The sequence below is a fragment of the Sceloporus undulatus genome, chromosome 6, assembly GCF_019175285.1.
Source record: "Sceloporus undulatus isolate JIND9_A2432 ecotype Alabama chromosome 6, SceUnd_v1.1, whole genome shotgun sequence".
Taxonomy (NCBI): Eukaryota; Metazoa; Chordata; class Lepidosauria; order Squamata; family Phrynosomatidae; genus Sceloporus; species Sceloporus undulatus.
In genome coordinates this window covers 146,776,140-146,800,521 of record NC_056527.1, presented here as the reverse complement: position 1 = coordinate 146,800,521, position 24,382 = coordinate 146,776,140, and the positions used below count along the sequence as shown (strand labels likewise).

Here is a 24,382-nt window from a genome sequence, read left to right as displayed (position 1 = left end):
TATCAGGATTGCAGGATAAACTTACGCTGCTGCCCAAAGTACTCCTGTCTCCTCCTGAGAGGGTTCCCCTGCCTTGAGGCAGAAATGCTTGAGGATGGATGTGGGGAGACCTGGTGTTCTAATTCTCCTCCCCACCCTTTCCCCCCCAAAGGCTGTGCCTTATTCCAGAGACTATAAGAGGAAGTATGAATTCTTCAGAAAGAAGTTTAAAAAGCAAGTAAGTTATAGAAAGCGATCTGTTTCTTTTCAGGCAACAGCCTGTTTTTTAATGCATGCCTAACTTTGTAAATGGTCTCTTTCTAACGTTTTGACCATGTGGAATGGGATTCTGATAAGAGAAATATTTCCGTCAGTAATGGGAAGAACAGCAAAGAGTCTTCCTGGTTCCTTGGAGACTTAATTCATAAGTCTCATGTACTAATTTGACACCAGCTTTTGTGATCCCCAGTCCACTTCTCCTCATGTGCCGTGTTAGTTTTAAAGGCTAAAACTTGCTGATCCTGAGAGTACCACAGGACTCTTCTTCATTTTTGTTTCTTCAGACTAATCTGGAAATTGATATAACATGGATTTTAAGGTGTACTAGAATGTATTATTCCTTTTCCATTAATTTTTTCTTGAAATAAGTGCAGAAACCAACAGTCTGTCCTTACCAATTTTTTTAAGTGTTGTCATATTTTTGCAATCTGTGGCTAATGACTCTTAACACTCACTCCTCCTGTTCTCTCACAGAGTGATATTCCAAACAAGTTTGAAATGAAACTTCACCGTTCCACAATCTTTGAAGACTCTTACAGAAGAATTATCGCTGTGAAGAAGCCTGAGTATCTCAAAGCCAGACTTTGGATTGAATTTGATGGTGAAAAGGGCTTAGACTACGGAGGAGTTGCCAGGGAATGGTTCTTCTTCCTTTCCAAGGAAATGTTCAATCCTTACTATGGACTGTTTGAGTATTCTGCCATGTAAGTAAAAGCCTGGCCATACTTGTGCAAGTGTGACATCGTGGATGGCTTAAGTGGCCAAAGAGTCTGGATGCCAGCCAGACTTTTCCTCCTTAATGGGTTATCTCCCATTGCCAACCTTGTTTGTAGAAAAAGAGACATTCACTTAAGCATAGTTACTGCATGTTTCTTCTTCGTGGTCTCTGCGAATCATACAAATGGGTTTCACTGCGCCTGCGCAGTGCTGTTCGGAAACTTCTGGAATCACTGGGCAAAGTTTACTTTGCAACATATAGAAACTTTTTGGCGGTAACTCCGCCCACCCGTTATAAGGCCTCTGTCTTCCTGCTCTGTTCTCCAGTTCCTTTTTTCCGCCGCGCTAGCTGCTTCAGGGAACTTTGCTCGCTTTAGCTTGCAATCGGAATCACTTTCACTTTTGACCTCGGACCGTCTCTTGACCATTCTTTGTCTCCCGCCCCTGGTAACTTCGAACTCTCTGACTGTTGACCTCGTTTCTGGACTTTCCCTTTCAACTTGTCGACTTCGGAAAATGCCTGCTCCATTTAAGAAGTGTGATGTCTGCGGGGGCAAGGTGCCCATCCAGGACCCACACTCCTCCTGCCTCCTTTGCTTGGGCAAGGACCATGATACGAAGGCTTGCCCACTCTGCAAGTCCCTCTCATCCCAGGCTTGCAAGAACCGTGAGTCCTGGCTGACTTCGGCCATTGCTCTGGGCAAGGTTCAGGAGGGAGGCCCCCGTCCATCATCGGCTCCTTCGGCTCCGTCGCCTGCCTCATCTTCCCGGGCGAGTGTGTCCAGCATGGTGTCTGCCCCGCCGATGGCGGGATCGTCCACCACCACCGATGTGGCCCGTGGTTCACATAAACCCAGTGCCACCGACAAGCCCTCCAAGTGCCCCCACAAGCAGTCGGGGACTGAGGGTACCGAGCCCAGGGCGAAATCCGGGAGGAAGCTGTCCCCCGAGGGCTCGCACGCGAAGGATTGCGCGGAGGCGGAGGTCTCGGTCTCGACTCCGTCCTCCAAGGCGTCATCGAAGGCATCTCGACACGCCTCCAAGCTGCCCAAGACGGGGGCATCCTCTTTGGGAAAGGCTGCACCGGTGGAAAAGGTGAAGACATCTAAGCCTCAATCCATGGGAGCCATTGTCCTGCTGGACCTGCCAGACAACCCTTTCTTCCCCCCCGAGGATCGGGCCGAGACACCGCGGTCGTCTAAGAAGAGGCACCACAAGGAGGCACCTGAAGGCTCCGAACCAAAGAGGTCCAAGCCCTTCAAGGACCACACCGGGTCAGAGGTCTCCTCCAAGGGAAAGGAGCACGCTTCCCACAAGCAACACTCCCCGACGAAGAAGGCTCCAACACCAGCCTCTTCGCGCCCTGATGGCTCCTCCACCTCGCATGCGGCCGTTCTCCTGGTCGACTTTGCCCACGCCGATGCGGAGGCAGCTGAGCTCCCTCGGAGACTGTCACCTCCTCCTATCCATTCGGAGGTCGACGAACCGATGGAGAGGGACACTGACATGTTTTTTGACGCCAAATCCGGGAGATACTACATGTCAGTGCCGAGGGAGCCTGCCTTCAGGGAGTTCACCCGGCTCAACCTGCGCCCGGTGGCCCCTCAAGATGACGAGCCTGCTCCTTCCCATGTGATGGCCTCAGACTCTGCACCACGCCGCTCCCCGACGGAGCCATCGGCCCTGCAGATCCCGGCGCGTTCAGCAACTCGAGTCAGGGTCCCGGACATCCTGCTTACCTCGGACACCGACTCCGAGGAGGAGCCCTTGCTGCCGTCGGGGGAGCCCTCGGACGATGACGACACCTCCATCCAGGCGTCTCCGCAGCGGATGCACCACCCGGAGCCTTCCTCCCCGATGGATGATGTGCGCTCCTTTAACGAGCACATCATTAAGATGGCAAGGGCCCTGGACATTGAGGCTCGGGATCCTGTGCAACGTCGGGTGCATGGCCGGGTGCCCACGCCTCCCTCCATCCCACTGCTGCCCTCCCTTGAGTCCATTGTCCGGAGGTCGTGGGATGCGCCAGCTTCCCTCGTCGGATCGTCCAGGAAGATCGAGTCCCTCTACCGGATCTCCCCGTCGAGTTGCTCTTGGTTGGCCGAACACCCCAAGCAGAACTCGGCTATTGCAGAGGGGGCTCAGCAGTGCTTCGTCCCCAAACAGGCAACTTCCCCAGTCGACCGGGAAGCGAAGAAAGTTGATGGTCTGGCCAAGAAGGCCTACTCGGCGGCGGCCCTCGCAGTCAAGGCCATCAACTATAACGCCTGCATGGTGGCGTACATCCAGACCCTCATGGAGGGGATCTCGCCACTCGTCTTGGACGTCCCAGACGAAACCCAGCGACGCCCGGTAGAGATCCGTGATGAGGACCATTCGATCGGCAGCTGGCTCATCACCGCCTCCAGAAACATAGCTGACTGTGCGGGACGGGCGATGTCGGCTTCATTGGCTCTGCACCGGCATGCGTGGCTGAGGGGTTCGGACCTCAATGCCAACGTCAAGTCATCCATAGAGGACATGCCCTTGGATAGTAGCGGCCTCTTCCACGCCGAGACCGACAAGCGCCTGAACCGCAAGTTCAGAATGAAGGCGGCGGCGAAGAAGCACGGGATGTCATCGGCTTCCATCTCGCCCTTCAGAAAGAGGCAGCGCCCGTGGCAGTCGCAAGGTCAGTCACAGGGGGCCTTCCAACAAGACCGGCAACCTCAGCAGCAGGGCTCCCAGAGACGCCGGTACCCCTCTCAGTCCTCCTCCTCCTCTGGCCGTCGGAACTTTCCTTCCCGGTACCGAAAGTCCCGCCGGCAGGACACAGACCAGGGGAAGAAGAGAGCCTGAAGGGTTGCAGCGCGCTTCGTCTCTCCTTCTTTTTTCTTTTTGGACATTTTAAGGCCCTTTGTCACCACCTGGGCCTCCATTACAACGGACTTGTGGGTCCTCAACATCATCCGTAGGGGTTATGCCCTCGAGTTCCAAGAGCTCTCCCCAACTGGAGCCTTCATGTCCACTCACCCCTCGGTCACCCTTCTCGACGAAGTGCGCACTTTGCTGGACAAGGGGGCAATCTCCCCTTTATCGCCCAAACAATGCTCCAGGGCTTTTTTCTCCAGGTACTTCACGGTACCAAAGGCAGATGGGGGCATCAGACCCATCTTGGACTTGAGGGAGTTGAACCTTTTCCTTTAATACCGCTGGTTCCGGATGGTGACCTTGGCTTCTATTCTGCCGCTTCTCCACCAGGGCCTGTGGTTCGCGACGGTCGACTTGAAGGATGCCTACTTCCACATCGGAATTCGGGAGTCCCACCGGAGATTCCTCGCCTTCGCCGTCGGCTCCACCGCGTACCACTACAACGTGCTCCCCTTTGACCTTGCCACGGCTCCGAGGGTCTTCACGAAGTGCATGGCACCAGTGGTGGCATATCTTCATAAGAAGGGCTACAGAGTCTTCCCATACCTGGACGACTGGTTGTTTGCTGCCGACTCACAGCAGGAGCTCCGAGAGGCAGTCTCATTCGCCTTGCACCTTTTGGACTCCCTCGGACTGGTCGTCAACGAAGAGAAGTCCCACTTCACTCCGACCAGACAGGCCAAGTTCATCGGAGCCATCCTCGACTCTGAAAGATGCTCCGCCTTTCTCCCTCCGGACCGTTTCCAGGTGTTGGTGGCATCGCTGAGGCCTTGCATCTCTCACAGAAGAGTGAGGGCCAGAGACGTCCAAGTGGCTCTGGGCCACATGGCGTCAACAACGTTCGTGACACCGTGGGCGAGGCTTCGCCTTCGACCACTGCAGTCCTGGTTCCTCTCAGTCTTCTCTCCGATGGAGGGCCCTCCGTCCAAGTGGCTCACGGTACCGAGACCGGTGGCCACTTCACTGAGATGGTGGCTGGACGGCCGCAACGTCTGCATCGGGATGCCCTTCCATCAACCTCAGCCTCAATTGACTTTGAAAAACGATGCTTTCCTGGAAGGCTGGGGCGCCCACCTGCTCCACCTGGTCGTCAAGGACAGGTGGTCGACCCAAGACAAGAATTTCCACATCAATGCCTTGGAGATGCTCGCGGTCGAAAAGGCTTTGAGGGCATTCGAATTCGCTGTCGCAGGCAAGATGGTCCTCCTGAGGACAGACAACACCAGCGTGATGTATTACATCAACAAACAGGGAGGCACCAGATCCAAGACTCTGCTCGAGATTACTCTTCGCATTTGGGACTGGTGCATCCAGAGACAGGTGCTCCTCCAGGCGATTCACCTTCCAGGAGAGGACAACGAGTTGGCGGACCGCCTAAGCAGATCCCCTTCGGTGTGCCACGAGTGGAGGCTCCATCCGGAGACGGTCAGCGATCTGTTCGATTGGTGGGGAACCCCCCAAGTCGAACTCTTCGCGACCGTATGTTACAACCACTGTCCCCAGTTCTGCTCTAGGAGGCGAATGGACGGATCCCTCGGAGACGCGTTCGCTACCTTGGTTGGGAGTAGGCTCTACGCCTTCCCCCTTCCCTCGTCATCAGGCGGGAGTCCAGATGACAACGGACTGTTCGGATGCGATCCTGCACTCCATGGTGGCCGAGGCCTGGTTCGCATCCCTTCTCCACCTCTCAGGGGCTTCCTCCGCTCGACCTCCGTCCCGACTGCTGTCGATCCAGGACGGCCGGATTCTGCACCCGGACATCGAGACTGCCGCTTGTGGCCTGGGATCCAGCCCTGCCTCACTGCCGGAGCCGGTGAGGACGGTGTCCTGGCTGCGAAAGCATCCCCCCAGCGTCCTATGCCCTGAGTGGAGGAGGTTTAGCCTCTTCCTTGATCGAAAGGGATTGTCTCCTGCTCAAGTTTCCAATCCAGTGGTTGTGGAGTTTTTGATGGCACGTTGGATGAGTGGGTTGTGCCTCACATCCATCAAGTGCTACCTCTCGCCATTTGTTCCAGGTCCAATTGAGGGTAGGGCTCCTTCTTTAGGGACCCCTTAGTGAGGGATCCTGAAGGGATGTGCCAATCTTGCACCTCCTGTGTCGGTACGGCCCGGTTTGGAGCTTGGAGGCGGTGCTGGCCGCACTCCAATCCAAGCCCTTTGAACCAATGGCCACAGCAACTTGAGACTACTGACTGGAAAACCACTTTTCTGTGGCCATCACCTCTGCCCACCAGCGGGCGAACTCTGTGCCTTGGGAGGGACCAGCCTTCCTGAGGTTTCAAGGACAGGTGGTCCTTCGGACAGCATTACTTCTTGCCTAGGTTGTGTCTGCTTTCCCATGTGCAGGAATTGTGTGCCTACCCTCGCTTCCAATCTGACTTCGATGTGGAGGGAAGCCCGCGCTCTCCTGACTTCAAGAGAGTGCAGGCTCTTGATGTCAGGAGAGCGCTGGCGTTTTACCTGGACAGAACTGCTGCCTCCAGTCGGTCCAAGAGACTTTTCCCATGCTACTCGGAACGAAGAAGGGGTTGCCCGTGTCTCCGCAGAGGTTTCCAAATGGGTGGCTGGTACCATCCCACCTCTGCTATGAACTGTTGGGCAAACCTCTCCCTGGCCGGTTCGGTCCCCCCTCCACAAGAGCCGTTTCAGCTCCTCTGCATTCCTGTTGAGCATTCCCTTGGTGATGTCTGTAGGCTGCTGTCTGGTCCCAGCCATTGTTTTATAAAGCATGTAGGCTGCACACCAGAGCCATCCGAGACGCAGCTTTGGGAGACTGTGTTGGTTTCAGGGTTGCATTGATTGCACTATGATAGTTGTTGTGTTTTCAGCTTTTGTACATAATGCCACTGTTTTACATTCTGTTGATGTCTTTGCACAATTCCAGTGGACTGGTCTTGCATGACCTTTGATCCCCTTCTAGGTTTTGCAATGTTATGTTCTGTGTTGTTTTTGTGCTTGAAACAAAAGACTGACTCTTTTATGGTTCAAGGTGTTTATTGTTGCAAATTAATATACCCTTGGTTTACCATAGCTTTGGTTTCAGGACACTCTCTCCGCCACTTACCTAAGCTGTTCAGTCTAAACCCATTTGTATAATTCACAGAGACCACAAGAAGAAGGACAGGTTGCTTAACCGTAACAGTATTTCTTCGAGTGGTCATCTGAAAATACATACAATCCCACCCGTCCATCCCCTCCGTGTCTGCTTTTTGGCTCTTCATAATATAATAATAATAATAATAATAATAATAATTAATAATAATAATAATAATAATACATTTTATTCATGACCGCTTATCGCGATGTCTCATAGCGGTGTACAGTTAAAATTGTAATACAATACAAATACAAGGTAGAATAGAATCATAGAGTTGGAAGAGACCGCAAGGGCCATCCAGTCCAACCCCTGCCATGCAGGAAATCCAGATCAAGCTCGTCGACAGGGCCATCCAGCCTCTGTTTGAGACCTCCAAGGAGGGAGACTCACTACACTCCGAGGAAGTGTGTTCCACTGTCGAACAGCCCTTACTGTCAGGAAATCCTCCTAATGTTGAGGTGGAATCTCTTTTCGCTGTAGCTTGCATCCATTGCTCCGGGTCCTAGTCTCTGGAGCAGCAGGAAAACAAGTTTGCTCCCTCCTCAATATACATCCCTCAAGTATTTAATAGGGCTATCATATCACCTCTTAACCTTCTCTTCCCAGGCTAAACATCCCCAGCTCCTGAGTTCGTTCCTCATAGGGCAAGGTTTCCAGACCTTCACCATTTTGTTGCCCTCTTTGGACACGCTCCAGTTTCTCAATGTCCTTTTGAATTGTGACGCCCAGAACTGGACACAATATTCCAGGTGGGCGACCAGAGCAGAATTAGTGGCACTTACTTCCTGGATCTAGATCAATACTTCTATTGATGCAGCCTAAAATCGCATTGCTTGTTAGCTGCCGCATCACACGTTGACTCATGTTACTTGTGGTCTATTGGACTCCTAGATCCCTTTCACATGTGTCTCCTTAAGCCAGGTGTCCCCATCCTTTCTGTGCATTTTCATTTTTTCGCCTAAGTGCAGTACCTTACATTTCTCCCTGTGAGTTCATTCTGTTAGCTGTGACCCGCTTTCTAGTCTATTCAGGTCATTTTGAATGTTGATTTTGTCCTCTGGTATTAGCTATTCCTCTACTTGTGTCATCTGCAAATTTGTAAGTATTCCCCAATTTTTTTCCTCAAGTCATTGCTAAAGATGTTGAAAGTACTGGGCCAAGGACAGAGGCCTGTGGGACCCCACTGGTCACTTCTCTCCAGTGAAAAGGTGCCATTGTGAGCACCCTTTGGGTTCGGACGGTCAACAATTACAATCCACTTAACGTTGCCTTGTCCAGCCCACATTTTACAAGCTTGTTTGCGAGAATGTCATGGGGAACTTTGTCAAGGCCTTACTGAATCAAGATATACTGATCCACGCATTCCCTTCATCTAACAGCTGGTAATTTATCAAAGAAGAGATTAGGTTTGTCTGGCATGACTTGTTTCTCTGAAAACCCTTGACTTTTTGTGATTGGCATTGCCTTCTAGATGTTCAGATCTCTGTTTAATGATCTGCTCCAGAATCTTTCTGGATTGATTTCAGACTAACTGGACGATAATGTTGGGTCCTCTTTTTTCCCCTCTTTTGAAGATGGGACAAGTTGCCTCCTCACACCTGCTGGGGACTTTTCCGTCTCCAGGAGTTTTAAAGATTATTGCCAATGGCTCGATTTACATGCCAGTTTTTAATACCCTTGGATGTAGCTCATCTGGTCCTGGGGACTTAAATTCATTAGGTTAAACAGGTATTCTGTACTATCTCTTTATTATTTTGTGCTGAATTCCCCTATTCCGTCCCTGCTCATTATCCTCAGGTTGGCGCCTTTTCCTTTTTGAGAGATGAGGCAAGAGGTGTTGAGGAATTTGCCTTTTCTCTGTCTTCTGTTAGCATTTTGCCATCTCTCCACGCAGTGCGTACCGTTTTCTTCTTCTTCCTTTTGCTGCGGACATATCCAAAAAAGCCCTTTTGTTGTTCTTAACCTCTCTAGAGCCTGAGTTCATCTGTTGCTTTGGCTTTTCTGACCTTATCTCTACACTTGCTAGCTATTGTTTGATTCCTCTTTGGTGATTTCCCCATTTTTCTTTTCTTATACATGACTGTTTAAAATTAGCTAGTTGAAAGTTCCTGTCATCCATCCTGGGTTCTTGCAACACCCCGTTTTTCTTTCTCACTGGAAATGTTTAATTTGTGCCTTCAGTATCTCCTTTTGAGGAACTCCCTCCATTTTACTCCTTCTCTTTTAGTATTCTGCATGGGATCGCACCCAGTATTTCTCTAAGTTTAATGAAATCGCACTCCTAAAATCTGGATGCGTTGTCTGACTATGCCTGGCTTCTCCTTTCCATTGTATAACAAAATCCAGGAGAACATGTCACTTCCACCTAGGATCCACCACTTGCACTTCATTACAGTCATCCTTGATGTTGTGACAGTTAAAGGAGGGAGAAGTCTCGTCCTTCAGGCGTCCTGATGTTGTGGGTCTGCCTGATCGCTGTCTGAGGCCAAGATGACAGTCACAGAGGGAGGAGCCTCTTCCTCAGGCAGTCCCTGATGTTGCTGGTCTGCCTAATCGTTTCCTTGAGGCCAAGATGACAGTTGGGAGGGAGGGGCCTTTCTTCAGGCAGTCCCTGATGTTGCTGGGTCTGCCTGATCGCTCCCTGAGGCCAAGATGCAGTTAGGAGGGAGAGGCCTCTTCCTCAGGCAGTCCCTTGGTTGCTGGGTCTGCTAATCGCTCCCTCTGAGGCAAGATGACAGTTGAGGAGGGAGGGGCCTCTTCCTTCAGGCAGTCCTGATGTTGCTGGGTCTGCTGATCGCCCCCTCTGAGGCCAAGATGGCAGTTGAGGAGGGAGGCCTCTTCCTTCAGGCAGTCCTGATGTTGCTGGGTCTGCTGATGCCCCCTCTGAGGGCAGATGACAGTTGAGGAGGGAGGGGCCTCTTCCTTCAGGGTCTCTGATGTTGCTGGGTCTGCTGATCGCCCCCTTGAGGCCAAGATGACAGTTGAGGAGGGAGGGGCCTCTTCCTTCAGGCAGTCCTGATGTTGCTGGGTCTGCTGATCGCCCCCTCGAGGCCAAGTGGCAGTTGAGGGGAGAGGCCTTTCCTTCAGGCAGTCCCTGATGTTGGGGTCTGCTGATCGCCCCCTGAGGCCATGATGACAGTTGAGGAGGGGGGGCCTCTTCCTTCAGGCAGTCTTGATGTGCTGGGTCTGCCTGATCTTTCCATCGCCTGCTTGGCGGAAAAAATTGCGGAACTGGGGAAAGAGCGGGAAGGCAGGGGCCTTATAACGGGTGGGCGGAGTTACGCCAAAAAGTTTCTATATGTTGCAAAGTAAACTTTGCCCGGTGATTCCAGAAGTTTCCGAACAGCACTGCGCAGGCGCAGTGAAACCCCTTTGTATGTATTCGCAGATGACCACTCAAGAAATACTGTTACAGGTAAGCAACCTGTCCTTCCCCTCCTCCTTGAAACTCCCCAGACTTGAGGAAGAGACAGGTGTGCAACGTATTAAGAGCAAAGTGATGTGAAACCCAAATAGGAAGCGAATCCAACATGCCTCTCTTGTTCGCCTGCATGTTTCCCAGGTGGACATACCATGCCATGAAGCCATGGCTAGACTGAATGGATGCCGAGCCCTTGCTTTGCAGCAAAGGGCTGTGGCAGTGTTGGGGGGCAAATGGATTTGCAATGAGAAGCCTTGATTCTGCCCCGAGCTGGGAAAGAGTCCTGTCACTATCGTGTGGACGCACTGGGACTGAAGGACCCATGTTCTGATGCCATGGAAGGCGTTTCTTTGCTTGTTGTGGAAGTGTTGACTGTTAGGTTTGTGTGCCTCAGCCTCTTCTTCTCTTGCAGGGATAATTATACTTTGCAGATCCATCCAAACTCCGGGATGTGCAACGAAGACCATCTGTCTACTTCAAGTTCCTCGGCCGCGTGGCGGGGATGGCTGTCTATCATGGGAAGCTCTTGGATGGTTAGTGTCATGGTGTGATAATTTGTTCTGGATTTCCTTTTTCAAATAATTTGATAACCTAGTCTTTCTCTTCACCCAAGGTTCTTTATTCGCCCTTTTACAAAATGATGCTTCAGAAGCCAATAACTCTTCACGATATGGAATCTGTGGTATGTAGTCCTTTGTGTCCACTGTAAACGCTTGGTGCCAGCATGCCTTGAGATTTCTTGGCTTAGCTGAGCTGCAGCCGATGGCTTACTCTCCCTGGCCCCAAGTAGCTGTAGGAGAGGGGTCTTTAGCTGACAGGTTGTGATCCTGCCTTCTTCCTATTCGGACAGTGAGTACTACAGTTCCCTGAAATGGATTCTTGAAAATGATTCCACAGAATTGGACCTCGGTTCACAGTGGACGAAGAACTTTTGGGCGTTTGTTCCCTTACGGATCTGTGTGTGTGTGTGTGTGTGTGTGTGTGTGTGTTTTACAGGCTTTTTTGAATTTAGTAATCCAGTTGTCCATCTTTAGGATAATGAGGTTGCCTTTGATAAGTTGTGTGGCTGTCAAATTCTTACTTTTCTGACTTAAACTGAGAGTGTGAGGTGCAACTTGTAATAAAAGTAGAACATCCTGTGAAATGCTTTTGATGTTGTTACACGGTGCTGAGGCAACACGTTTAATATGGCACCAGATTCTCCACCTTTTGACTGTAGTCAGTAGCTTGTGAGCTGGAGAAACACATGTCGCTTTCTCAATTGAGCAAAGAGACCTGTAATCTTCTCTCAGATGAGGCTTTTTATGAAGAAGACGTTCCACTGTGTACAACACTAATACATTGACACCATCCCACATCAGTAACAACCCTCTCTGAAGCGCACACTGTCTCACTCTCCTCGGTGACAGTTGAGAATGGACAGTTGCATCAACATTCCAGTGATGCACTGTTTTAATGCTGACATATGTAACTGCACTAGAGCTGTAAATAACTTGCACACAGCTCCAACTAGTGGCCACATCCATATCATTTTATCAGACCTGTTTCCATGGTCCTGACAGATCCCACCAACAAAGACTGTGTGTTTTAGGCCTGAACCCCCATGGCTTTTCCATGGCACAGAGGGTCTGCAGAGAGAGGGTGTTAATGTAGCCTGCTTGTTACCTCGTGCTCAGTGTGCTTTGGTTCTCTGTTCATGTCCAGACTCATCAACACGAATTGAAGAGCGGAGGCTCAGGGTGGTGGTCACCAACAACAACAAAGAGGATATCCAGTGAGTAAGGGCTGCATCTCTCCACACCTTTTCTCCTTCTAGGGCCAGCCTGCCTACCCTTCTCCTGGGAAACTCCCCCTTCACTTCGTACAGTGGAGGGGGGGAGGCAAGGCTATTGAGGAAGAGGAGGAGATAGTAGTAGTAACAAGGGCAGACCCCCAGTTCTCCATTACACGCCTTGAACATCTTTCCCATCTGACTTACAGTTGGGCCAGGCAGTTGTTAACCAAATTGCTAGGGTCCAAGGAAGACTCCCAAAACCAATATACTTATCTTTAGGGGAATTTGTGCTTAGCTGAGAGAAAGGGATTTCTAGTGCAGTTGGGACAACTGCAACTTAGAGATCAAGCCCAATGTTTATAGAGTCAGCATCACACAGTGTTCCAGAGGTGGGTTTCCAGATATGAATTATAACTTCATTATGGGGAATAGGCAGCACACACTCGCACACCAAAGCATCCACACACGCTCAAAAAAAACTAACAAGAAGCCACAGGTGGGGGAGAGTGAGTAGAGGCAATGGGATCAGAAAGGGGAAGGGATCATGGCCGCCGCAACAAGAGGGGTGGGCGAATCGAGGGGCTGAGCTTGATCAAACCGACTGGTCCACAATCCAAACTGAGCCCATGAGGGCTATTTCAGCAATATTTTACTCTCAAAGTAGCTAGGGGGCATCCTCCTAGCTTGTGAATGGATTAAGATGGCTTTGAGATTGGTCTCTGAATGGGGAAGAACGGAGTGAAACTGGATTGAATAGAAAACAAAAGGGATTAGTGTGCTGCATTGTTTACTCATGGGCTCTCATCCACAACGTTGTCCAGGGTCCCCCTACTTCCCTCTCGGTGTGTTACAACTATTATGTCCTAAGGGCGGGTTCCCTGAATTCCTATTGTAGCCCTATGTGCAGGAGCCAGGTTTGCCATGAGTCTGCATCCGGCTTCAACAACGGGTCTAGGTGGGTCACTAGCCTGTGCATTTTATTGTATTTATATCAGTTATGAGGGGTAAGAGTGGGTCCCAAAAGCTTGGGTGCCTCATGAATTCCCTAGTTTAGTGCCACTTTACAACATTTTAAACTAAATATTTCCTTCCTTTCACAGTCTTGTATCACGTGGCGGTTTGTGAACAGGATACAAAACAGATGGCTGCCTTTAAAGAGGTATTAAATAGAGGAATAGTTTTGATAACTAACACTGATAAAGCATGGGTACGCAACGTGTGCTAATTTGTCTTGAAACCTTTCTGTATTCTAGGGTTTTTTGAACTTATACCACAGATTCATCAAAATTTTTGATGAAATGAACTTGAGGTAAGGCTTGGTTCCCCCAAAACTTGGATTTGGGGTAGTTTTTGTGTGACAATATTTTTTCTGAGGGACCTCTTTCTTATTCTCTCTTTCTTGCTCCTTTCTCTTTCTTTGGAAATAGTTACTGATGTGTGGCCTGGGAGACGTTGATGTGAACGATTGGAGGAGCACACAAAATACAAAAATGGCTACAAACACAAATAACCATTGTGATTCGTGGTTTTGGAAGGTAAACCAAAAGGGAGTTTTTGTCTTCAACAGGAATCTCTTTTGTGTCCTGTGGGCAGGTACCTTCTACAAGTGGCAAAGGTTGGGCAATGGGCATACAGCTTCCCAAGCACATTCCTTTTTTGTGGGGCGGTGGGGGGTGCCAAGAGGAGGGCTGGGCCCACCTGAACGGGGTTCTGCTTCAGCGCCAGGGAGCTCAGTCCTGGCAGCCTCCTGAATGAGAACAGATTCTCCTTTTTGCAGGGGGCCAAAATCACCAGCCAGAAACTAGAACTATTTCACCTTTGAATCTGCCTTCAATCTGGGGTTTTAATTTGAGACAGTAAACAAGGCTTGCTGAAAAAGTGGAGGCCCTGGAGCAGGGCAACGCGAGGAGCGTTTCAGCACCTTCTCTGTCTTTGCCTAGGCGGTGCTGCTGATGGATTCGGAGAAACGCATAAGATGCTACAGTTTGTGACAGGCACGTCCCGGGTGCCGATGAAGGGTTTGCTGAACTGTACGGTATGTGCCCCCTCCCCTGCTCTTTTGTAATTGCCAATGTCATGCTCGTAGGTTGGTTGCTAAAGAGTTAAAATGTGTTTAGGTCAGAGCACAAGGGTTTATCCATCCTTTCTTCTTCGTGGTTCTGCGATCATACAAATGGTTCTGCGCCTGGCAGTTGCTGTTCCGAAATTTGGAATATGGGCAAAGTTACTTTGCAACATTGAAACTTTTTGGCGGTAACTCCGCCACCCGTTATAAGGCTCCTGCCTTCCGCTCTTTCCCCAGTTCCTTTTTTCCGCCGCGTTAGCTGCTGTTGGAATTTTGCTCATCGCTCAGTCTGATCAGAATCACTGGCTATTTGACTTTGGACCGTTCTTGGACCATTCTACTTGTGACTCCTATTGTACTTCAACCTCGGACCGTCTGACTTCACTCTTATTTTCCTTTGGCTTCGTCGATCTGGAAAGATGTCGCCTCCTTCAAAAAAGTGCGATGTGTGCTGGGGCAAACTCCGGTTCAGGACCCGCACTCGTCGTGTTTGCTTTGCTTGGGCAGGACCAGACATGAAGGCTTGTCAGTTGTGTAGGTCCATTGACGTCCCAAGCGAGGAAGAATCGGGAGTCCCGTTGACCTCGGCGATGCGATCGCGCAGGGTAAGGTGCAGGTTGCCCCTTCCCAGCGACTGTTGCCCTTGGTCTCTAAGTCCCGAGAGAGCCCCGCGAGTGCCGTTCTCTGCACACCCCGGCGACCGCTGCACCTTCCCATGTGGGCCGGGCCCCGACAGGCCCAGTGCCACCGGCAAGTCTTCTATGTGGCCAGTGGCCCTGAAGGTCCAGTGCCTCCACCAAGCCCTCGAAGCGCCCCCACAAAAACTCGGGGACTGAGGGTTCGACAGCTGCAGCCTCCTGCGGACCAGCATCTCTCTGTCCGTCTCCGGGGCCCAGTACCGGCTGGGATTCGTCCGTCTCGTCACAGAAGTCCAAAACCAGCCAAAGAAAGCTAAGGAGAAGGAAGATCGCGCTCCGGCCCCGGCACATCTAAATCCAGCTCTTCTTCGTCTAAAGACAGGCTCCCAAGCCTAGGTCCCCCAAGTCCGGAACTCCTGTGATGTGGACTCGAGGACAACCCCATTCTTCCCTCCCGAGGACGCCAAGGGCTCTGAAGAGGAAAGCCAAGGCCGCTGAGTCTGCATCGTTGGCTCCAAGGAAAAAGAAACTGTGTGAGGAGTCCTCCAAGGGGACCACTATTCCAAAGTGCTTCGTCTGCCGACACGCTGGGTGCTAAGCACCGCTCTCCGACCAACCGGTCCCGACTCCACGGGGCTGGCTCGGCCCCGGACGGACGATCAGGAGCAGCCTTCGTAGTGGAGAATTGAGTGGTGGTTTGGTCCCGAGTCTCTGCGGACTTACCACCGCTCCCTTTGGAGACTTTGGGGATGAAGGTTCGCTTGTCGGGAGGACGCGCTCCCCGACCCCGGTCCCACGTCCATCTGTCTGCGGACTTTGGGCGTGAGCCGGAGATCCTGAGGGTCTTCTTGACTCCGAGGTGGACCAGTACTACATGGAGGTCCCTCGGGATACAGCGTTGCGCAGGTTTGAAGAAAAACGCCATGCCAGATCCCTAGGGGAAGGCCTCGTGGCGGCGCCAAACCATCAGATGCAGGAACATCAAAGCTTGCAGCGACCCTGGACCCAAGGGCTTGTCCTTCAACAACCCTCATGACCAGCCCAGGATAGTGATTTGACGATTCAGTCTGACACTGAATCGGACTGGAGCCGGTACCGTCCCCAGCTTCCCGTCTTGATGATGATCTCTCTCTCCGGATTCTCCCAGGACATGCATCATCCAGGCCAGCTTCCCCCAGGATGACTTGAGGACCTTTAGTGAGCATGTCATCAAAATGTCCAGGGTCTGGACATTGAGCTGGCTTATCCTGAGGAGACAGCCGGGACCCGGTTAGAGCCCGAGTGCATGGCCAGATCCCAACCCCACCGTCCATCCCTCTCCTGCCGTCGCTAGAGACCATCATCAAGAGTCTTGGGAGACTCCTGCTTCTCTGGTTGGGACCCTCACGCAAGATAGAGTCACTCTACCGTGTTCACCCCCGCAAGCTGTGTGCCTGGCTGTCGACACACCCTAAACCAAAACTCAGCTATTGTAGAGGGTGTCCAGATCGCCTCTACCACAAAACAAGCTACCTCTCCTGTATACCTGAGGGCCCGCAAAATTGATGGACTAGCCAAGAAGGCATACTCTGCAGCCTCGCTTGCCGTCAAGGCCATTCACTACACGGCCTGTATGGGGGCATACGTCCACGGTCTCATGGAGGGTGTCTCTCCCTTGGTTCAGACATCCCGACGACACTCGGAGGAAGCTGTCGGGATTCGGGCGAGACGCACTCTATCGGCGGCTGGCTTATCACTGTTTCGGAATGGCGCGACTGTGTAGGAGGGCCATGTCGCATCGATGGCACTCGTCGACACGCCTGGCGCGCGGCACGAACCTCACCCGGAGTCAAGGCGGCATTGAGAGTGCCTTTGGACGACTCGGGTCTCTTCAATACAGATACCGACGACCGCCAAAGGCAAATTTAAGATGAAGGCTGCGGCCAAGAAGCACGGATTCTTCCTCCGTGTTGAAACCGTTTCGGAAGAAGCAGCGCGCCATGGCAGCCTCAGGTCAGTCTTTTAGCCTTATGGCCGGAGCGCCAATACCAGCACCAGGGGTCCCAACATTCCAGGTACCCTTCCCAATCGTCCTCCTCTTCTGGCAAGCGAGGCGGCCTCCCCGGTACCAAAACTCGTAGGCAGGACAACGAACAGTCCAGAAAAGATCCTGAAGTTCCTGCACGCTTCTTCCATTCCATTCTTTTTGACATTCTCCAGGCTTCATTAACACCTGGGCATCCATCACAACGGACTCTTGGGCTCTTGACATCATCTGTAGGGGTTATGCCCTGTTCCAAGAGCTCCCTCCAACCGGAGCCTTCATGTCCACTCTCCCCTCGGACACCCTTCTCGACAAAGTGCGCACCTTGCTTGAAAAGGGGGCAATCTCCCCTTTACCACCCGACCAATGTCCTAGGGCCTTCTTCTCCAGGTACTTTACGGTACCAAAAGCGGATGGGGGCATCAGGCCCATCCTGGACTTAAGACAATTGAACTTGTTCCTTGAGTACCGTCGCTTTCGGATGGTAACCTTGGCTTCCATTCTGCCTCTGCTCCGCCAGGGCCTGTGGTTCGCAACCGTCGACCTGAAGGACGCCTACTTCCACATCGGGATTCGAGAGTCCCACCGAAGATTCCTCGCCTTCGCCGTCGGCTCCACCCCGTACCGCTACAATGTTCTTCCCTTCGGCTTGGCCACGGCTCCACGGGTCTTCACAAAGTGCATGGCACCGGTGGTGGCATACCTTCATCAGAAGGGCTTCATGGTCTTCCCGTACTTGGACGACTGGCTGTTTGCCGCCGAATCCCAGCAAGAACTGCAGGAGGCAGTCTCGTTTGCCTTGCACCTCTTGGACTCCCTTGGGCTGGTCGTCAACAAGGAAAAGTCCCACTTCACACCGACCAGGCAGGTCAAGTTCATCGGGGCCATCCTCGACTCCGAAAGATGCTCCGCCTTTCTCCCTCCAGACCGTTTCCAGGCCTTGATGGCGTCACTCAGGCCTTGCATCTCCCACAGAAGGGTGAGGGCCAGAGATGTCCAAGTCGCCCTGGGCCACATGGCATCGACGACGTTCGTCACACCATGGTCAAGGCTTCACCTTCGACCTTTGCAGTCCTGGTTCCTCTCTGTCTTCTCCCCGATGGAGGACCTCCTGTCCAAGTGGCTCACGGTACCAAGACCGGTAGCTGCTTCCCTGAGATGGTGGTTGGACTGCCGCAACGTCTGCACCGGAATGCCTTTTCATCAGCCCCAGTCACAACTGACGCTGACAACCGATGCATCCCTGGAGGGATGGGGCGCTCACCTGCTCGACTTGGTCGTCAAGGACAGGTGGTCCACACAAGACAAGCTCCTCCACATCAACGCCCTGGAGATGCTGGCAGTGGAAAAGGCATTGAGGGCGTTCGAGTTTGCCGTCACAGGCAAGGTGGTCCTCCTGAGGACGGACAACACCACCGTGATGTATTACATCAACAAACAAGGAGGCACCAGATCCAAGACCCTGCTCGACCTCACGCTCCGCATCTGGGACTGGTGCATTCAGAGACGCGTCTTTCTCCAGGCGATTCACCTTCCCGGAGAGGACGAGTTGGCAGACCGCCTAAGCAGATTCCCTTCGGTGTGCCACGAGTGGAGGCTCCATCCCGAGACGGTCAGCGACCTCTTCGACCGGTGGGGAACCCCCTGGATCGACCTCTTCGCGACCAGGTGGAACAGCCACTGTCCCCAGTTCTGCTCCAGGAAGCGGATGGACGGATCCCTCGGAGACGCATTCGCCTTCCTCTGGACGGGGGAGCTCTTCTACGCCTTCCCTCCGTTTCCTCTCATCATCAGGGTGGTGTCCAAGATGACAACGGACCGGTCGCATGCGATCCTGATCACCCCGTGGTGGCCGAGACAGCCTTGGTTCGCATCCCTTCTCCACCTCTCCAGGAGATGCTTTCTCCGCCTCGACCCTCGCCCGGACCTGCTGTCGATCCAGGACGGACGGATCCTCCACCCGGACATCGAGAGCCTGCCGCTGGTAGCCTGGAGGATACAGCCCTGAAGGCCATACTGAAGCAGTAAGGACGGTGATCCTGGCTGCAAGAAAACCTTCCACCCAGCGGTCCTATGCCTTGAAATGGAAGAGATTTGGCTTCTTCCTCGACCGAAAGGGCTTGTCTCCTGCTCAGGTGTCCACTCTAGTGGTGCTGGAGTTTTTGATGGCGCTTTTGGATGAGGGGCTATGCCTCGCATCCATCAAGTGCTATTTGTCTGCCATTTGTGCCAAGTACCAATTCAGGGGGAGGGTTTCCTTCTTCAAGGACCCCTTGGTGAAGGGATTCCTTAAGGGGTGTGCCAACCTGTATCCTCCTGTGTCGGTACCGGCACCGGCTTGGAGTTTGGAGGCAGTACTATCCGCTCTCCAATCGAAGCCCTTTGAACCGATGGCCACAGCGGACTTGAGACTTTTGACTTGGAAGACCGCCTTTCTTGTGGCCATCACCTCTGCCCGGGCGAACTCTGTGCCTTTCGGAGGGACCAGCCCTTTCTGAGGTTCCATAAGGACAAGGTGGTCCTCCGTACAGACATTACCTTCTTGCCGAAGGTTGTGTCTGCTTTCGACATGTGAAAGGACATTGTGTTGCCCACTCTCGCATCCAACCCGACTTCGGATGCGGAGCGATGCCTGCATTCTCTTGACGTCAGAAGAGCACTGGCGTTTTATTTGGACAGAACTGCTCCCTCCAGTCGGTCCGAGAGACTTTTCCAATGCTACTCGGAACCGAAGAAGGGGTTGCCTGTGTCTGAGCAGAGGTTTTCCAAATGGGTGGCCAGTACTATCCACCTCTGCTATGAACTGTTGGGCAAACCTCTTCCTGGCAGGGTTCGGTCCCACTCCACAAGGGCAATGTCAGCATCCTCCGCATTCCTGTCGGGGATTCCCTTGGAGGATGTATGCAAGGCCACTGTCTGGTCCCAGCCACTGACTTTTATAAAGCACTATAGGCTGGACACCAGAGCCATCCGAGGCGCAGCTTTCGGGAGGGCTGTGTTGGTTTCAGGGTTGCATTGATTGCACTATAATGGTTGTATTCTGGCATTAATGTACATAATGCTACTGTTTACATTCTGTTGAACGTTGATTGCACAATTCCAAAGGGACTGGTCTTGCATGACCTTTGATCCCCTTCTCAGGTTCAACAATATGATTTCTATCTTTGCCGGTTTACATGAACAAAAAGACTGACTCTTTTTATGGATCAAGGTGTTTATTGTTGCAATAAAATACTTTTGGTTCACCATAGCTTTGGTTTCAGGACACTCCCTCCGCCGCATACCTAAGCTTGTCAGTCTAAACCCATTTGTATGATTCGCAGAGACCACGAAGAAGGAGGACAGGTTGCTTACCTGTAACAGTATTTCTTTGAGTGGTCATCTGCGAATACATACAAATCCCACCTGTCCGTCCCCTCAGTGTCCTGCTCTTATTGGCTCTTTCCATCGCCTGCTTGGCGGAAAAATTGCGGAACTGGGGAAAAAAGCGGGAAGGCAGGGGCCTTATAACGGGTGGGCAGAGTTACCGCCAAAAAGTTTCTATATGTTGCAAAGTAAACTCTGCCTAGTGATTCCAGAAGTTTCCGAACAGCACTGCGCAGGCGCAGTGAAACCCATTTGTATGTATTCGCAGATGACCACTCGAAGAAATACCGTTACAGGTAAGCAACCTGTCCATCTCCTGACTTTGCAAACAGCTGCACTCTCAGCTTGTGGAACTGCCTCTGATGATGTGTTTGCTGACCTTGGTTTGGCATGTTGCTGTCTTTGAATGCCTTTCTCAAAATGCCGTCTTTGGCATTCATCCAAGACGCATGTTGAGATCAAGTCCATTGAGAGCTCGCTCTCTGGATCCCCCTGTAAACTGTACAGTATATGATCAAATTCACTGGATAAGCTGCCTAGCAAGATGTATGCTTTTTGTTCTTTAGTCAACTTTATTCCTCTGTTTTCTACCTCTAGGAACAGATGTCGCATGGTGGACAGATGCTCTTCTAGAGACTGTTCCTTTTGCATCTTACAAGCATACAGTCTCTTGCTCTAGAGCATTTTTGACAGTGTAGATTGATGCAGTTCTCTCAGTGCATTCCAAACCACCTTGGCAGACTGCTTATCCCACACATGGTCTAACTGACTGGGCTCCAGAGTAAGATATAACGTAGCTCTGGCTCTTCTATCCAGCTCAGCATTCTTCACAGTTAAACCTTCTTCAGTTACATCCCAGAGTTCTTCTCTTATTATTGGCTGTAATTGGAGTCATTTAACTTTGGGAACTTCATGAAATCCATGCCACCCACAAAACAAACAAATGCTTGGCCTTAACAGCCTTCCACAGCTGTCACTATCTGCTGAATATAAGGAGACAGCCAGCAGCGTGGCTCCTTAACATTCTTTGCCTTCCGGCCCTCAGACAGTTTTAGCTGTTCTTCTGGATAACTGCTCACAAAACAGCTACTCACTCAGATGCACAGGCAGATCCTGAGGCTCACTCTGGGCCCATAACCCTTGTTAAAATGCTTTTGATGTTGTGAAGCACGTGAGGCAACACGTTAACGTATGGCGCCAGATTCTCCACCTTCGTGACTGTAGTCAGTAGCTTGTGAGCTGGAGAAACACCTGTCACTTTCTCAATTAGTAAAGAGACACTGTAATCTTCTCTCATATGAGGCTTTTGTCCTTAGATGAAGTTCCACTATGTACAACACTATATACATTGACACCATCCACATCAGTAACAACCCTCTCTGAAGCGCACACTGTCTCACTCTCCCTCGGTGACAGTTGAGAATGACAGTTGCATCAACATTCCAGTGATGCACTGTTTAAATGCTGACATATGTAACTGCCACTAGAGCTGTAAATAACTTGCAGAACAGCTCCAACTAGTGGCCACATCCATATCATTTTATCAGACCTGTTTACCATGGTCCTGACAGATCCCACCAACAAAGACATGTGTGTTTTAGGCCTGAACCCCACCATGGCTTTTCCATGGCACCAGAGGGTCTGCAGAGGCAGAGGAGGGTGTTAATGTAGCCTGCTTGTGTTACCTAGTGCTCAGTGTGCTTTGGTTCTCTGTTCATGTTCAGACTCATCAACACGAATTGAAGAGTGGAGGCTCAGAGGTGGTGGTCACCAACAACAACAAGCAGGAGTATATCCAGTGAGTAAGAGGCTGCATCTCTCCACACCTTTTCTCCTTCCTAGGGCCAGCCTGCCTACCCTTCTCCTGGGAAACTCCCCCTTCACTTCAGTACAAGTGGAGGAGGGGGAGGCAAGGCTATTGAGGAAGAGGAGGAGGATAGTAGTAGTAACAAGGGCAGACCACCAGTTCTCCATTACACGCTTGAACATCTTTCCCATCTGACTTACAGTTAGGGCCAGGCAGTTGTTAACCAAATTGCTAGGGTCCAAGGAAGACTCCCAAAACCAATATACTTATCTTTAGGGGAATTTGTGCTTAGCTGAGAAAGGGATTTCTAGTGCAGTTGGGACAACTGCAACCTTAGAGATCAAGCCCAATGTTTATAGAGTCAGCAATCACACAGTGTTCCAGAGGTGGGTTTCCAGATATGAATTATAACTTCATTATGGGGAATAGGCAGCACACACTCGCACACCAAAGCATCCACACACGCTCAAAAGAACTAACAAGAAGGCACAGGTGGGGGGAGTGAGTAGAGGCAATGGGATCCAGAAAGGGGAAGGATCAATGGCCGCCGCAACAAAGAGGGGTGGGCGAATCGAGGGGCTGAGCTTCATCAAACCGACTGGTCCACAATCCAAACTGAGCCCATGAGGGACTATTTCAGCCAATATTTATACTCTCAAAGTAGCTAGGGGGCATCATCCTAGCTTGTGAATGGATTAAGATGGCTTTGAGATTGGTCTCCTGAATGGGGAAGAACGGAGTGAAACTGGATTGAATAGAAAACAAAAGGGATTAGTGTGCTGCATTGTTTACTCATGGGCTCTCATCCACAACGCTTTGTCCAGGGTCCCCCTCACTTCCCTCTCGGTGTGTTACAACTATTATGTCCTAACAGGGCGGGTTCCCTGCAATTCCTATTGCTAGCCCCTATGTGCAGGAGCCCAGGTTTGCCATGAGTCTGCATCCGGCTATCCACAACGCGGTCATAGGTGGGTCACCTAGCCTGTGCATTTTATTGTATTTTGATATCAGTTATGAGGGGTAAGATGGGGTCCCAAAAGCTTGGGGTGCCATGAATCATCCCTAAGTTTAGTGCCACTTTACAACATTTTAAACTAAATATTTCCTTCCATTTCACAGTCTTGTAATACAGTGGCGGTTTGTGAACAGGATACAAAAACAGATGGCTGCCTTTAAAGAGGTATTAAAATAGAGGAATAGTTTTGAAAACTAACACTGATAAGCATGGGTACGCAAGCTGTTGCTAAATTTGTCTTGAAACTTTTCTGTATTCTAGGGTTTTTTTGAACTTATACCACAAGATCTCATCAAAATTTTTGATGAAAATGAACTTGAGGTAAGGCTTGGTTCCCCCAAAACTTGGATTTGGGGCAGTTTTGTGTGACAATATTTTTTCCTGAGGGACCTTCTTTCTTATTCTCTCTTTCTTGCTCCCTTTCTCTTTCTTTGGAAATAGTTACTGATGTGTGGCCTGGGAGACGTTGATGTGAACGATTGGAGGGAGCACACAAAATACAAAAATGGCTACAACACAAATAACATTGTGATTCAGTGGTTTTGGAAGGTAAACCAAAAGGGAGTTTTTAGTCTTCAAGCAGGAATCTCTTTTGTGAGTCCTGTGGGCAGTACCCTTCTACAAGTGGCAAAGGGTTGGGCAGTGGGCATACAGCTTCCCAAGCACATTCCTTTTTTGTGGGGCGGTGGGGTGCCAAGGAGGGTGCCCCACCTGGAACGGGGTTCTGCTTCAGCGCCAGGGAGCTCAGTCCTGGCAGCCTCCTGAATGAAGAACAGATTCTCCTTTTTGCAGTGGGAGCCAAAATCACCCAGCCAGAAACTAGAACTATTTCATCTTTGAATCTGCCTTTAATCTGGGGTTTTAATTTGAGACAGTAAACAAGGCTTGCTGAACAAAGTGGAGGGCCCTGGAGCAGGGCAACGTGAGGAGCGTTTCAGTCAAACCTCTCTGTCTTTGCCTAGGCGGTGCTGCTGATGGATTCGGAGAAACGCATAAGACTGCTACAGTTTGTGACAGGCACGTCCCGGGTGCCGATGAACGGGTTTGCTGAACTGTACGGTATGTGCCCCCTCCCCTGCCTCTTTTGTAATTTGCCAATGTCATGCCTCGTAGGTTGGTTGCTAAAGAGTTAAAATGTGTTTAGGTCAGAGCACAAGGGTTTATCCATCCTTTCTTCTTCGTGGTCTCTGCGAATCATACAAATGGGTTTCACTGCGCCTGCGCAGTGCTGTTCCGAAACTTCTGGAATTACTGGGCAAAGTTTACTTTGCAACATATAGAAACTTTTTGG

At 51.1% G+C, this 24,382-nt stretch overlaps 1 protein-coding gene across 1 annotated transcript in view; it reads left to right on the top strand.

The window, feature by feature from the left end:
• The window catches only part of NEDD4 (NEDD4 E3 ubiquitin protein ligase), a 65,717-nt gene that overhangs the window by 32,847 nt on the left and 8,488 nt on the right, over positions 1 to 24,382 (top strand). Inside the window, 12 exon segments of the mRNA XM_042472630.1 lie at positions 152 to 217; positions 733 to 962; positions 10,816 to 10,871; positions 10,874 to 10,939; positions 11,018 to 11,082; positions 11,222 to 11,306; positions 11,309 to 11,340; positions 21,994 to 22,067; positions 23,196 to 23,256; positions 23,353 to 23,412; positions 23,533 to 23,640; positions 24,054 to 24,150. Coding sequence (XP_042328564.1) covers positions 152 to 217; positions 733 to 962; positions 10,816 to 10,871; positions 10,874 to 10,939; positions 11,018 to 11,082; positions 11,222 to 11,306; positions 11,309 to 11,340; positions 21,994 to 22,067; positions 23,196 to 23,256; positions 23,353 to 23,412; positions 23,533 to 23,640; positions 24,054 to 24,150 — 1,000 coding nt within the window.